General features: G+C 32.7%; 1 protein-coding gene across 1 annotated transcript in view; it reads left to right on the forward strand.

Annotated features, from left to right (window-relative positions):
• Positions 1–17073, forward strand: part of LOC147074910 (uncharacterized) — a 62993-nt gene that overhangs the window by 21407 nt on the left and 24513 nt on the right. The window contains exons 2-3 of the mRNA XM_085943127.1: positions 6363–6568; positions 9667–9826. Coding sequence (XP_085799253.1) covers positions 6398–6568; positions 9667–9826 — 331 coding nt within the window. The 5' untranslated portion in view covers positions 6363–6397. The remainder of the gene's footprint in view (positions 1–6362; positions 6569–9666; positions 9827–17073) is intronic.

Genomic DNA, 17073 nt, shown 5'->3' on the forward strand with positions numbered 1-17073 from the left:
TCGCCGTGACAGCATGACAGTACGCAATGTGCGTCATAGTGTATCTGAACCTTTTTACAGTCACATAAACATTAATTAATTATTCAACATTAAACAAAAATTGTGTTAATTGGATATCACGATATTTACCTTAAAAAGAAATATGCCACTTATAAACATTAAACATTCTTTTAGTACATTCTTACTTATTTTGTGTAACAAACATATAATTACAGTTTTTTTGCACTAGGAACAAGTTATGTTTTATTAACGCAAATTTAATTTGTACACTTCTTTATTCATGAAATTTAATAACGCAGTGACAAATCACTCATTCATGATGCCAGTGGATATGCGTTTGAATATCGAGTAGGTATAGCAATTATAAGTTAAACTATAATTGATAAGATTAATATTCTTTCCCATATGAAACGATTTTAGCGACACCGGTATTATTAATATTATTATTATTATTATTATTAAGGATCAAATGGGTTGGTTAAATGGCAATCAACCATTCCTCGTTTTAATAATCTTCACAACTCAGAATGTCACTGAGAATATCCATAATATGCTACCCCAAATTACTTTATGAACGAAAACAGTTTTTTGCTTTTTTATATTAAATTTAACAGTATCAAGTATTTTTCCTGAAATTCATCAGTTATAACGGTTATATATTGTTACTCCATCTATCTTTTCTTTTTAACCTTGGTTAAAACCTAATTATTATTATTATTATGGCTAATAAATAAATAGTATGGTAAATTTTGTATTGAAATTAGTAAAGTACATTGGCCGGAATCCGATGGCTGTATGTTCGAGACCCTCTTTGCATCACTATTTTTTATATTTTTAAGGTATTCCGAATAAAATTATGTGTACCGATTCCTATTTATTAGATCGCGGTCAGCGACGATATTTATTAATCATATTAAATGAGATTTTTTTTTATCCTTTCTGTGTATAGATAGATAATTAATTATTGTTAGGCTTTTCTGTAGCTCATCTTTCATGGCAAGAATTATAAATAGACCGAATAAGCTCTCCAAAGTATAATGTGCAGATCAACATACTTGATGTTTTTACATCAACGCGTGGATGACGTCATCAAACATACATGGGAACACAAAAGCTCGTTTTAAAAACACCTTACATTGTATTTTATAATAGACTTTGTTACAAAATAAGCTCCAAAGTTGAGCCAGAAGTCGCATTCCAACTCAGTGTTGTCGGACTGCGTAAAGTAATTAGTCAACTCGTCGAAATTATGGTTAAGAAATTTTAATTCATTTCTGTATATCATGACAATGGGCTTACATATTGTTTATTCAAGATTTTTATACTTATCTAAAAAAAAATAGATAATAAAAATTTCAATGGTTCACTAGCGAATTGAACCAGTGAGTTTATCGACTGCATTTATCAAGCAAGGCGGGCTTATTATTGAGTGAATGGTTTATAAAGTACAACATAAAATAAAATGACCGTCGGAATGCAGTCATCGAGACCTCTTTTACATTTGTATATTATGTATTTGGGGTTGATGAGGAGATGGTGATGTGCAAAGCAAGTCCCGGATCGTCGAATCCGTACGTTCCAGCCTCACAGTACTACTGCATTTTTTTAAATTAATTATAATATAAAATAAATGTACATATGTACATATGTACGTACACGATGGTGCAGATCACAAACCTCCTTAGTCAAAAAATACGATTTTACAGGGGAAGGTTAAAACTGATTTATTTGCATCATAATACGATGAATATGCCATAGGAGTTTTAATTAAAAGATCAATAGAATAGACTCGGCTATTTTTCTTTTTGATATATGAGGTAAAGTACAACAGATCCGTTAATTTTTTGTTGATTTTTTGATACCATAAAGTCAAAATCATAAAATTTGACATAAAAGGTTTGTGATCTGCACTATCGATATGCTAATATTTAATATATGTGTATGTCTTGGATTATCTGTAGCGCATGAGAGAAAATAAATGAAAATGCGTAGGAGATAGCGAGACAGGTAGAAGATGTATTAAACATAAACGTATAAACGTAAATTCTAAATTTTAGGAGAAATCGTTTATTTTAATCGGGTCGTGAAAAAATCAAATGATACTCTCATAATAGTTTGTCAGATACTTATATTCCGGTAATTGCATATCAACTTCACCGTGGAGTATATTTGTACGTATGCTACAACATGTGGAGATGTCTTTACTGGGTTAGGTTAGGTTAGGGTTAATCTTATTGGAACAGTACTATTTGCAAACTATCGTCGCATTTTGTAAGATACGTACAAATGTATTCCACGGTGAAATGTTCAACGAAGAACTCGTCATTTTATAAAATGTTATACGAACTCATGTTTCACGTACTGCGGCGCACGAATAAGTGTCCCACGATGAACTGCATACGTACAACTTACATGTTACCAATTTTATACTAGAGATAAAGTGTTGTAACCTACTGTAACCTTGGGTACTTCACAACCAATCAAAATATATAAATGTTATGCATGAGGAATAAACATGAGCTAAGCCCAGACCGCGTTGCCGATTGACAAAATGAATGAATTTAATAATTTTCGGCATAGTTAATAGACTACAAAAACTCCGCCAGGCTGATGCAACAACTCACTGACAAATAATTGAGTCTGAAGAAGAGAATGAGATGACGAATGATATTGCTGACAGGTGATACTGAAACCTGGTAATATTTGCTATTATTTAAGAACAGTACTAAAATATTGCAACTACTGTTCGCTCAATATTGTTAAAAATATATTTAAAGTCTATAATGAATTTTGAAATGGAAAATAAAGCTTTTCCGGTAGTGATTGCATTTTAAAAGAAGTACATAATATTTTTATATAAGCAGAATAGAGCTTTTGTGCGGGGAATATAAAAAATTCTTTTCATTAAAAGCAAAATTATTCCAGTGTAGAATTAAATTTTAAGTCTCTAAAACACAGCTTTAGAAAATTACTCCGGTAAGTTGCGAGAACAGTTTTAGCTGATGGCAAAGCTAAGGAAAGCTCTATGCAAAACGACGGAACTTCGCTGCATTTTTCCGCGTAAGCCCTTTAATGGAAACTTTAAGATTTTATTTTATTTTTGTTTTCGTTCTATGTATATACGCGAACAAAGCTTTTTACATACAACCTATCGAAGGCTGTCCTGGACGTATATTTTCATTTGTTTGATTCGTAAGTGGGTGCATAAGTTCGACTTGAGGAATTTTTTAATCAAATAGTTTCCTCGGTTCATTTTCCAGTTTTTGTTGGTATCTGATAAAACATGTCTAACTTTATTTACTTTGTCTTCTTTCTATTGTTTACTATTAGATAATATAATATTAAGTCCACTCTAGAATTCTTGTATTATCTTAGTCAGGCCTGGGTAGACTACAGCCCGCCAATTATTTTTGTGGGGCCTGCGAGCTTTAATCGTATTTCTGAAAAAAAAACATTTTCTTTATTTTAACCCTTTTTTTTAATAAAATTTTAATATACTTGAATAGCAATCGAGAAGAAATCAGCAAATTAAGTTAAAGATTCCGTTCGAAAAATGTTGGTTATTTTTGGATCAATCTACATATTATTTAAACAAACATTTTCAATTATGAATATCAATAAAAATTCTTTAAGATCAAGCATCAGCGATGAACATTTACAAGCAGTTTTAAGAATCTCAACAACAAAATAACATCTGATATTAAAAAAAAAAGTTGAAAAATGTCAAACGGTTTCATTATTCTCATTAAATTATTTGTAAATTGGCTATTAGAGAATCATTTTTTTTTCCTTTTTGAATTTCCTTTTTCATGATAATAAATTCAATACTGTATGTCTAAAAATAGTTTGCGACCAGCCGTTCATTTTGTATACCTAATGCGGGTTTTGGAAAAAGTTTGCCCAGCCCTGTCTTAGATCCTGTTAGCTTTCTGTAGCTTCGTTTCGTAGTTAATAGTATTCGTTAGCTTTCCAGGATACCTAGTAATACATTGAATATGCTTAATCAACCTAATTATTGATAATTATTAGGACAGGTTTTATAATTCATACGTTAATTCCCGTTGTATTTTATGCGAATAAATACCATTGTTCTACATGTTTAGATATAAATGTATTATCATTATATTTTATATATATATATATCATAGAATGGATGCTAAAAGTCAACAGATATTATTATATAGATACCTTTTATTTACAAAATAGGGCTTCTTGAAGTCTAAAAATAATGTTTCCCACATTTTCAAAATGCCAATATAAAATATTTTCTGCGTCATCGTTTTGGAATACTTCGAAAAAATGGCATTTTTATGCATATTTTAAGAAAAGCATTTCCTTTTTTTAAATTGCTTATTTTGCATTTTCGTTTATGGAATACAAATATTTGAAATTCGTTTGTTTTTTTCTCTACCCTATTTTTGACACTTCAGAAAAATACGTATATCCGCAAGGTATGTGAGTTTAGACTATAACAGGTTTCGTTTATCTGTTTCTTTTTATATAACTTTAACACATTTAGCTACAAATTTTTTCCAATCCAATATATAATGATTTTTCACTAAACGATTTCTTCTCAATACTTCAAAATAAATTTAAAAAACAAGTGTTTAAAGAGTTCTCGGCTCGCGCGTTGACATTGGATTTTACTCGCCGATGTACGCCGGGACGAACATAATTATTCACAGTCGACCAATCCACTATTACTATACAGGTAAGCAAAAATTACTTGGTGATTTTGTAATCGTAACCACTTTAAAAATACTGTGATGTGGATATTTGAATACTTACCATGTTTATTTATGGAAAATGATCTCACGTATTGCACGTTCTCGCGTGGTGATTTTTGTGATTCAACTGTATGTTGAATGACAGTTGGAAGTCAATTAATACGTGTGAACCATATTTAAACCAAGTTGATCTATCTGTATAGTGGATTTAACGAAATGAAGATCTTTTTAATTTTGTCGATTCAATATTGAATCATCGTTCAATTCAACCGGTTGCCTAGCAACAAGTTACCTAGAGTAACTAAGGTGATAACAACTCGTGTCTGCACGTTAAAGCGCGAATCAAATTTAGGTTCATGTCACCTTCACGTCGCCTACTGTCACGTGGTCGCGGGGACAAATTTAATCTATGGTTTCGTCATTTTGCAGAACATTTTCAACGATCACCATATCTGTAAATTCGCTCAAGAATGACACTGATGAAGAGTGTATCTATATATATATATATATATATATATATATATATATATATATATATATAATAGTAATTTGAATTATTATTAGTTATTCATGCTAATTTCAATTAATTTTAACAGTTTCTACGTGTGCGTGCGTTAAAATTACTTGCGACGTGACATCAATAGATAATATTTTGAACAGAACCCAACCTGTAAAGTGTAGACCATAGATAATAGACAAAATTCTTATATAAAATACATATTGCCAGCCGCTAAAAACAAAAATACGTGATTTTGACATTATAGTCGAAAAGTGTAGGCATGTAGAAGATTATAAAAACGTTCATTGAGTCATGCAGTTGTCGATGCAGTGCAGTTCAATGTGAGGGGACCTCATTGTTGTTCTGGTGATTTCGGCAGATTTTGCTAACTTACAATGTTTGTTTAAAGTTTCAAAATGTGCTACGGGATGGGAGCATCAGTCTGATAACATTTTAAACACCAATAAAAACGACATTACACAGATTTTTCCCGTAGCGGCAGCTTACTGTGACGTCACGTGATAGTAGGCGACATGCACCTCAATTTTATCAGAACTTTAAGGTACAAATAATATATAATGATCTTGTTATGTGCTCACACGTGTTGTCACAGTAAGCTGCCGCTACGGGAAAAAAGTGTGTAATATCGTTTTTCTTGGGATTTAAAATGTTATCAGACTGATGCTCTCATCCCGTAGTACATTTTGAACCTTTAAAGAAACCTTGTCATTATATCTTTAAATTCAATGATGGAGAGTGCCAACTCTAATGTATTAGTATTTTGAATTATTATTCATGCTAATTTCATTAATTTTAACAATTTCTACGTGTGCGTACGTTAAAATTACTTGCGACATTGCATCCATAGACAATATTTTGAACAGAACGTCGACAATATAATATAATAATACATAGAACATAGAATACCTAATCTATGTGGGTTTGTCACTGTAGCTGGAAAAAATCATTTTATTTTTTTCAACGTGTCTTTGATTCAATACAAGGATCAAATAGATTGGGCGAACAATCGCTTCTTATTTAACATAACCACCTCTTTATGCACCGCGTAGAACTGAAATGCTAGGTAATTTTCTTTTTTAAAATATCTTAATGTTCGTATTAATTTATTTTTCCAGAATACCTACCTTAGAATTGGTACCTACAAAATAATATGGACAATGAACCGACCGAAGAAGATAAAGCGAATGCACTAGAAGCAAGAATACGAGCGCCACTGGTTTGGTGCCACCTTCCATCGTCGGGTCTGAGGATCGAAGATCTGCAAGAGAAACGATACGAGGAAGCCATTGCCATTTTGAAGAATCACTTTTTAAATACAGAAGTTAGTTTAAACGTATTTACTTGTTAATGATGTCTGTGAAAAAATATTATATTAGATTAATCAATCGGACAGACTCGATAATTGTTTCTCGTATTGAACATAAACGTGTATACTTTGATCTCTTCAAGTCTTGCTCATTGGTAATTATTCATGATCATTTTATAAAACTAGTTTATCACTTGGAATATAGGTACAGGTGTTTCATTCAATAACTGACTTTTATCAAGTATGAACACGTTACTATACATGGCATATTACATAAACTCAAATTTGTATTTCAGTTTGTGTAATGTTTTAAATAATCATTCTCAATATCACATGGCGGAGGGCGCGGGAGTATAAATTGAGCTATAATTAAATAGAGAGAGTAAGAATTGTAATTTAAAAATCGTGAGGATTCAAGAATACAATAATTCTCTAGTTGACATAATATGGCGATCCAACTGAAGAGAAACTAAAACTACATACATTCATAATAACCGATACTAATAAAGGGCTTGAAGTGAATCGAAGCGTACCGGTGCATAGATAGGATTAGATTCCGAGATTATCGCTCCGCCTCGTGAAAAAAATATGGTTAGTGAGTTATTAAAAAGTAATTGCATCCAGGCCTGAATTTCGCCTGTGGCGCTGACAACCTTTACATACGCTCTAATATAGCAGGCCACAAGTTAAAGACTGTGACCATTTGACCATCTGAACATGGCAGGTATAAACCTAACAAAAAATTAACACAATTTGTTTTTTAATTAATTGATTTAATAATTTTTAATTAACAAATTTAATTTAATTTTTATATATAACCAGCTGAAGTACCCGGCATCGCACAGGGTCGCTTCGTGGTTATATTTATCTTAAATATTGAAAAAAAATAATAATAGGTAATTATTTTTTTAATATTAATATATCTGTGTAATACAATATGACAATATGAAAATAATTCTAATAGGAGTAAAGATCAAACAAAAGAACACTAAATTAAAATCAAATCCAAAATATGCAAACGTTATTAATGTTATTAATATGTAGTAAAAAAAAAATCAAAATTGGATGGAACAAACAAACAACAAACTTTGTATTTTATGTAATACTAATTTAGAAACCTTCGCAGGTGTGCGCACAACAACTGACAAAAGTTTCATCGCAATCGGATGAATGGTATTGGAACGCATACGAATAGAATAAGATGACTTTCTAATTCATAAATCTTCGTGGGCATGCGCACGAGAGCTCACCAAAGTTTCATTGCAATCGGATGAATGGTATAGGAACGTATACGAATAGAATAAGAAGAATATGGTTGTACTAATTCAGAAACCTTCGCTGGCGTGCCCACAACAACTGGTCAAAACTTCATCGCAATCGGATAAATGGTATAAGAACGCATACGAATAGAAGAAAATGGTTGTTTGGACCTTTGCGGGCGTGAGCACAACACTTGATCAAAATTTCATTGCAATCGGATGAATGGTATAGGAACGCATACGAATAGAAGAAGAAGAAGAAGTCTGTACTAATTCATAAACCTTTGCGGGCGTGCGCACAACAACTGGTCAAAATTTCATTGCAATCTGATGAATGGTATAAGAACGCATACAAATAGAAGATAGAATATAAGAAAAAGAAGAAGAAAATGGTTGTATGAATTCAAAAACCTTTGCGGGCGTGAGCACAACACTTGATCAAAATTGTATTGTAATCGGATGAATGCTATAGGAACGCATACGAATAGAAGAAGATAGAATAGAAGAAGAAGAAGAAGATGGCTGTACTAATTCAGAAACCTTCGCGGGTGTTGGCACAACCACTAACGAAAGTTTCATCGCAATCGGATGAATGGTATAGGGACCATACGAATAAAAGAAGATAGAATGATGAATAAGAAGAAGAAGATGGTTGTACTAATTCAGAAACCTTTGCGGGTGTTACCACAACAACTGACGAAGGTTTCATCGCAATCGGATGAATAGTATATAGGAACCATACGAATAAAAGAAGATATAATGAAGAAGAAGGAGAAGAATAAGGTGGTTTTTCTAATTCAGAAATCTTTGCGGGTGTGCATACAACAGCTTACCAAAGTTTCATCGCAATCGGATGAATGGTATAGGAACGCATACGGGACAGATCGACAGACAGACAGACATTAATTTTGATATATAAGATATAGCCTATACTCATTGCTCAAGTGCAGGCAATAATTTGACAAAGTCTTATTGCAATCGGATGAACGGTATGGCAGCGCATAAAATACGAACAAACAAACAAACAAATATTGATATTTATATATTAGATATACACCAATTTGAGCTCTGTTCTAACGCCGAAAACTGGACTTGATCTTTTCATATAACCTAAATGAGTATAATAATATGTTCAATGGTTTTTTAATCCCAGGATTCTTCAAGAGTTTGGTTAGTTAAATGGTTACATGTCAGCATTTCGAATCAAAATATCAACTAATGAAGCGTAATTTGATGAACGCGGTTTATTTATAAATAAAAAAATATTTAAATTTACCAAAATCCATTTTATTTATATATTTTTTTTAAATTACCGTATAAGAGAAATATAAAAATTATTACATAATTAAATCATAATCAGAATGTGCAAGAAAAATTGTTTTGTTTAGGGTTTCATAGTAAGAAATCATGTACGAGTTCATATTTAAAATTCTAAAAATAACTTGGACTCAGTGGGATTCAAAAACACAACATTTGGTTGCCTGGCAACTGCTTTATCCATTCAATTGATGATTCAAGTGGGTTTACCAAGCCTTTGTTATAAGATATTCTAAGATATGTGTCTCAGGTTGTTTCATAATAATAATTATATATATACGTATAGTGACTAAATGCAAAGCGAATACAAACCAAAAGTATTTTTGTACATATTTATTTGTGATTAAATAAATAAATCCTCTAAATTAACTGCAATATATTATACAGATATTGTCATTGTTTTTATAGGTTATGTAAATATCGTGAATAAAAAAAATATATTAGTCACTATTTAGTAAATCTTAGACGAGGAAAATGAAATGGGTGAATTTATGATTTTGATGTATTTTGAATATTTGTTTTAAATAATTATTTTAGATAACCTACAGGTGTCTCAATATCGTCCACGATGAAGACTCGGTTGAAGAGTTTCTTCAGAATGTTCGCATCCAAATGAAAGACAAGGCTTCTTTGGTGGCAGTTGAAGAGACCACGGGAAACGTCGTCGCTGCTATCATCATGAGAGTTGTTGACAGAGGTATGGGGTTTTAATGCAGCGATCTTAATGTCATAATCTGGGAGTATTACTGTGGACGATGGATGAAAAGAAGTAAATGGTGATCACCTTTATTTAATTTAAAAGATCTGGAGTCCCAAATCCATTTTTTATTTTATTTTATTTTTTTGAAAAATAAGTGTATTAAAATTATAAGGTTAATAAAATCTATATTAATTAAGCTGCGCCTCAAATTTATGTAAGAAAGATTATTATTAAATTTTCTGCATGTGATCTCATAATGTAAATTCATTTACATCAATATTGACACCAACCAGGGCTGTGCTGAGATAAAATGCCTTGTATTATCAGTAAGCCTAAAAATGATGTAACAAATCATCTTTCAATTAAATACAATCGCAAATACCATTACGCAAATCAGTAAGCAAGTGCTTTAAAAGGCTGTTATTTTATTTTATTATTTTCATATATGTAATATATAGTTACATTCAACCACATCAGAGTATAAGTTAAATAATGAAGGTGAGAGTATGCATCCTTATCGGACACCACGATAAAATTATATCTCTCTAATGATTTTGTTATTATTTTTTTTATTGGATGTCTGTTTTAAATACAAGTTATAGTTATCATTAACATACCTAATCGAAATTAAACAAGTGTATATAACGAATATTACATCTTGTGTATTAGTCACAACAATATTATTAACAACATTAAGTAGGTGCTCACGGTGGCCGCGTGGCTTAAGCGTTGGACTATCACGCCGTGGTGTCAGGTTCGAATCCTGGGTCTGGCAAGTACACATATTGTTTTTCAATTTGTGTGTGAGTCAGGTTATGGACCTAATAGGTTAAGCAAGTGACCAATATCGATTTCTCTTAAAAACAAAATCTGTTACTACAACCTCTACTCTGTGGAAGTTCATTATTATGATCCTATAAGGATCAAACATGTGAAGTGGTAGTAAGTAGGTGCATTCGAATTAAAATCCTACGCCATCTATGAGACTTTACATTTGTTTTGTATGATTGTACAGAGGCTTTGACTGCGACTCGCTGTCATATCGCCTCTTCCATCTAGAAGAGGATCCGCCGATCAGTTCCTCACTCCAATTATGTTAAAGAACTTTACAATTTTGCCAAGCTCTTCCGTCTTACCCACCACCAGGGCACCTTTCAATTCGTCGACGCTCTCACAGACATCCGAAATTCGCAGCTGTACTATGTGCCGTTCATATTTATGGCATTGTACTGCCATATTATGTACAATGTCCTAAAAACATCACATTCATCGCAGAGCTCCAAATCGCTTCTTTCCACGAGGACATAAAATCTTTTACTCATCGTGTGTCCTGTTCGTAGCCTCAGTATCAGCTTAAGCTTATTTTTCTTCAAAGGAGACTATAAACCAGGGCACCAATGGTAAAATAAACTTTACATATTGACAATATTTTGATTCAGACTTACAAAATATGATAGCTAATATTAACTGCATTTGAAATAATACTTGAGTTGTATATTGTTACGAATTCGGCGTGATTAATAATTGCATTTAAAATCTGCTAGATTGCAATGATTGCGAGGTCAAACCTTATTTCGACACCTCCTACGTAGGCCGCAACTGCGTTTTTAGCTATTTTGATTTGATTTACTTTTATTAAGTAATTATAAAGATAATGCAGCAATGGCAATCGAAATAAAACAAAAATTCAATCAATATTATATAAATTAACTAAAAAATTACGATTTCAGCATTAAAAATTAGCGTTGTAGTGTCATTAAAATTTATTAAAATTCTACTACTGAAAAATACCAGTTTACAGTTCCGGCCTTTTTTCTAATTTATGCATGTTACAAATAAAAATTTTGTTACTCTTATTATCAGTTTAACTAAATTGTTGCATAGTTTATAAAAGTACATAACGCGCCCCAATTGTGTCCCATCACTTCATTAAGGCGTTACCTTATTCATGACTTCAATGGTTATCTTTAGGTTTGATCAGAATTCAGATGGGCACATAAATAATTTATATATCGGGAGATGGGTCAGTCTGTAGGATACTTTGGTCAAGTTTTGCAAGGGAGATTGCCAGATTATTAGCTAATACTGAAATAATCACGAAACTTGGGCGGCTGTGCGCGGCCTGAGGTCAACTCAAAGTTAACGATTGTTTCATTTTGCCCAACAATTTTTGAATATAAATAATAATACTACCGAACACAGATGTTTAAATAAAGTGCCCCTCAAACACTGCGGAATATTTTAAATTATTTTGATTTTAATACACCGTATCTTTCAGTCAGAAATCTAAATTAAGTATTTCATTTTTTGAAGTTATACTTCTTTTGGCGCGTTTAGGAAAACAGATCAGAGTGTATTTTTTGCGTGTGACATGTAACAAATAATTTATTTTTCCACACAGAAAAACACACTCGATTGGATTCGAACTAACGATTGTTCGGTTATCAGCCAAACGCACAACCATTACGCCACAGAATGATACTGCAATAGTGACGATTATACAGTATAATAACATTATACTTTAGAATAATTGTTCCGTTGCTAGACAGCGAATTTATTATTGTCGGCCATTTACAATTCCTTGTAATGATTCATTGTGTCCTCAGTGATGAACAAAAATTGCTTTTTCTAAAACTCATTTTCAAAATTTTATATCTATAGTATGTTCAGAACGTCAAAGCTTTTTAAAACATTCGTATCTTGCTCCGTTTATATGTAAATTCATAAACCATGTTGAACATTCGATTTATAAATTGATTCAATAAAACAAAAGAATGTGACTTTTTGAGTTATCACATCCAACTGCAATGAATTGCAAATTTGCCACATAATATTTAGTGATGTAGCTTTTTTGCAACCATTTTATTGAAACCCATCTCGATTCAACTTTTCTAAAGTGAACTTTTTTACACCCGATGCAGTAATTTTTCCGGTAGAGTGAATCCGGCTGATTAGTAATGAAAACGCTGATTTAAAAAGCGAAAAACTTATAAAATGTCCCCGAGTTGACAGAGCCCCACCCACCCACTATTCAGTTAAAAACCGATTGCATTGCTAAGCGCACAGAATTGCTTTGCAACTTCCGACTATTTCTTGCCTTATTCAAGAAAATCAAATTAGTAAACCGGATAAAATGTTATGTTTTGCTATTTTTTTTTTTATTTCTATTTTATTATTGGATGCATTACATTAATTTTAAATGGCTTTCTGCATCGTTGTGAATTGTACCAGTAGTATCGGCTTTTTTAAATTCATATAAGTACTTAAATTACATTTTAAACCAATAAATTTTCCTCCGTTTTTAATATTGCTAATTATTGTTATTTCTCGTACAATATACCTCACATACTATATACGATTTAAATTAAAATAAAAACAATATAATATAATATAGTGCCGAAAGGTGGAGGTAGACTGTTAAGATCCATCATAAATAGTGCACGTCAAACTTTGTTAGTTATTCGTATTTGTTTTTATTGAACTAATACTACAATTTATTTACAGATGGTATTGGTTAGTCTTTAATAGTTTTGATAATATTTTGGATGATACGACAAAATTGTGACGTGATACGACACACTTTTTCATTCATACTAATTTTGTTTTCGTTGGGTTAAAAATACATATTACACATATTGTTGGTTCATTTTTTAACTTCATTAAGTCCTGCATAAACCATACTATAATGAATAAAAAAATTATTCTATCTATAAAACATCTATTATGGCTTGGTTTAGGCAGGGTTTAATTGATTTTTAAAAACTAACCAACACCATCTGTAAATTGTAGTCTTATTTCAATGAAAACAAATACGTATGACTGTCAAAGCTTAGTGTGCACTCTTTATGGCGGATCTTAACAGCCTACCTCCACCCTCCACCCTTCACCACTAAATATATATTATATATTCATTTAATTTAATAACGATCTAGACTAGTTTCATCCTCTTCGTCTTTAGGTTTATTATTTTAAATTAGTAAACTCGAAAAAAAACATCTTTTAGCGCAAATATTTTAGAAGCTACTGTTTCAATATAAAATAATATTATTTAAATAAGTAGGCAGGCGAACATAAATTTGTATTTTCCCAGTGATTCTATTCGAATTACATTTTCACAGGCGTGATATTTTTAAATCACCGTCTGAAGGACATACTTTTTTTTCTGTTTACAGAAGATCCTTTGTGGCCGTTAATTGATTTTGGAAAAAGAGAAAAGCTCACTTTCTAATTGGAATAAATTATTAGTGAAGTACTAATTGAGAAAAAAATCAGTCATATTTTATCAGTTACGCGTCTACTGATTGAATAGGTCGAGATATAATGAAAAATATATGATTTTATGTATATGACACCTGTTAAATCTATATATATAAAACAAAGTCGGGTTAGTTACACCATTTATAACTCAAGAACGGCTGGACCGATTTTTATGATCTTTGATTTGTTGGATTTGTCTCCGCCCCGAATAGCAGAATAACTATTAAAATATTGGATAAATCACGGAAAAAATAAATTATGAAGAAAATTAATTTTCTCATACATTTTGTATGGAAAGGCTTTTGACTGACATCGATGAATTTGAACGATGAAAACCTCGCGCATTCGGAAATAAAAGAAAATCACAAAAAATTTAAATCCGTATACAACGCCATCTCTGATACATGACAGAAACAATAAAGAAGAAACAAACAAACAAAAGAAAGAATGATAGTCGAAATGTCTAACTGTCAATGGTGTAGTGTGCCCAACATTTCGTGCTTCATGTCAACAGCTCAATTTGCTTGAAAACGATACTCATTGGGATATGACAATCGCTGAAGCAATTGTTTCTGCATCTCCAAGTCAGATACGCACATTTTTTGATATCATTATTTCGACATGCTTCCCATCGAATACACCTGAACTGTGGAACAAGTAAAAGGATGACATGTCAGAAGAAATTATACATCGAATTTGTGTCAGTTCAGCGAACCCCGATCTCGAGGTGAATGAGGAAATACATAACCAGGCTTTGTTTTTGATCGAATACATGTGTTACCTCATGTGCGGCAGTTTTTTAGTCAAGTTAGGAATGCCAACGCCACATCGTGGAATGAACGACGCTTTCAATCGAGAATTGGAACGTGATCGTGAATATGATCGAGATGCATTGAATCAATCAGTTCGAACGAATGTACCACTGTTGAACCCTCAACAGAAGGAAGTGTACGATACGTTAATGAAGGCAATTGATGATGGAAATGGTGGCTTATTTTTCCTCGACGCGCCCGATGGAACTGGGAAGACATTCCTCATGTCATTGATTTTGGCTACTATTCGTGCGAGATCCGAAAATGCTGTAGCAGTTGCTTCTTCTGGGATAGCGGACACGTTGTTAGAAAGATGCCGAACGCCTCATTCAACGTTGAAATTGCCGACTGAAAAACCGACATGCAACATTGCGAAATAATCAGCAATGGCCAAAGTTTTGTTAGCAAGTAAAATCATCACCTGGGATTAATGCACAATGGCGCACAAACGCGCATTGAAAGCACTCAATCGAATTATGAAAGATCTGCGCAATGACTCAAGAAGTTTTGGAGGCGCAATGATTCTACTATCTGGCGATTTTCGCCAAACACTACCAGTCATTCCAAGATCGACCGCTGCTGATGAAATAAATGCTTGCCTCAAATCATCGACTCTGTGGTGCTATGTGAAGACGCTTCAGCTGACGACAAACATGCGAGTTGCATTGCTAAACGATCCATCTGCCGAAGATTTCTCCAAGCAATTGCTGACTATCGGTATCGGCCGTGTTCCTGTCGATGAATCGAGCGGATTGATTTCGTTTCCGCTGAATTTTTCCAATTTCGTCTCAACTAAGGACGAACTCATCAACAAAGTGTTACCGAACATCATTGCTAATCACAAACATGACAATTGGTTGAGTGAACGAGCATTCTTGCAATAAAGAACAAAGATGTGGATCACTTAAACTTCACAATTCAAAATCAAATCGTTGGTCCACTGCATTCCTTCAAATCTATCGACTGTGTAACAAACGAAGACGAAGCAACCAACTATCCAACTGAATTTTGAAACTCATTGGATCTGCCTGGCTTGCCACCGCACAATTAACGGCTGAAGGTTGGCTCGGTAGTCATCATTGAATTGAAATTGAATTACAATATGTGAACTTACCAGACCCAGGATTCGAACATGGGACCCTCAACACTATATACCGGCGCTTAATCCACGTGGTCATCGTCACGTACAGTGTGTACAGTTCAATATAATTAAAATACTTTTCATTTTGATTTGATTTTTGCTCATTTATTGAACTTATTCATTTTGAGTATTCATTTTAACTTAATAAAAAACTGAATTTAATTCAGCTAATAAGTTAACACAAGAGTATTGATTTTGAGGCGGTACGAAGTTTGCCGGGTCAGCTAGTATAGTATAAAATGTACTTACTTACTTTATCCAGCAGCTCTAGAATTTTCTCTTGATCTAAGGCCAAATCTCGTACATATTGGCATGTTAGACTTGCAACGCGTAGATTGTTATTATAGCAACAGTGGAAGATGAAATTATTTTCAATATTTCAATCTACTACTTCAAGCGCAAAGTCACACCTTTTTCTTCAGTCCAGAGCTACTTCCCACGCCTTTTGTATTGTCAGATCTGCAGCTCATAGATCGCAATCGTAGCACTGTAGTAGCATGAAGGATCGATCACGATAACATAATTCTGAAAAATATATATAATGCATAACCATAGACGTTATAATAATATTAAAAATGATTTTACTATGTCGGACCGAGGTGACCACTAACACTAACTATATATTCGTATCCGGAAATTTTTACGTATGCAACTCGCCGTATCACACTTCACCGTGAAATGTTGTATCGGAAATATATGGTCGTATATTAAAGACCGTCCAACCTCTTTAGGTCGTATAGTGCTGAGATAAAATTCATGTCTAAATAAGACACGGTTTTTATCGGTTTACAGGAAGCCGGTGGCAAATGAATTCTGAAAATAGTCAATATAATGGATTATTTGTTAGGTTAGGTTAGGTACATTATTGTCTGCAATGCTCCACGAACAACGTGTATTTTTTTATCTTTGTGCCATATAAATGACCGTATAGTATACGGTCATCTATTTCCAATAAGAAAACTCACGGCGAACTGTGCTCGGTGAAATGTAATACGTACAATTTACATGTAACCTTATATTTTATGTAATCCTAT

Source organism: Rhyacophila brunnea, unplaced genomic scaffold (assembly GCF_057557595.1).
Source record: "Rhyacophila brunnea isolate RB1 unplaced genomic scaffold, BYU_Rbru_1.0 scaffold_15, whole genome shotgun sequence".
In the NCBI taxonomy this organism is placed as follows: Eukaryota; Metazoa; Arthropoda; class Insecta; order Trichoptera; family Rhyacophilidae; genus Rhyacophila; species Rhyacophila brunnea.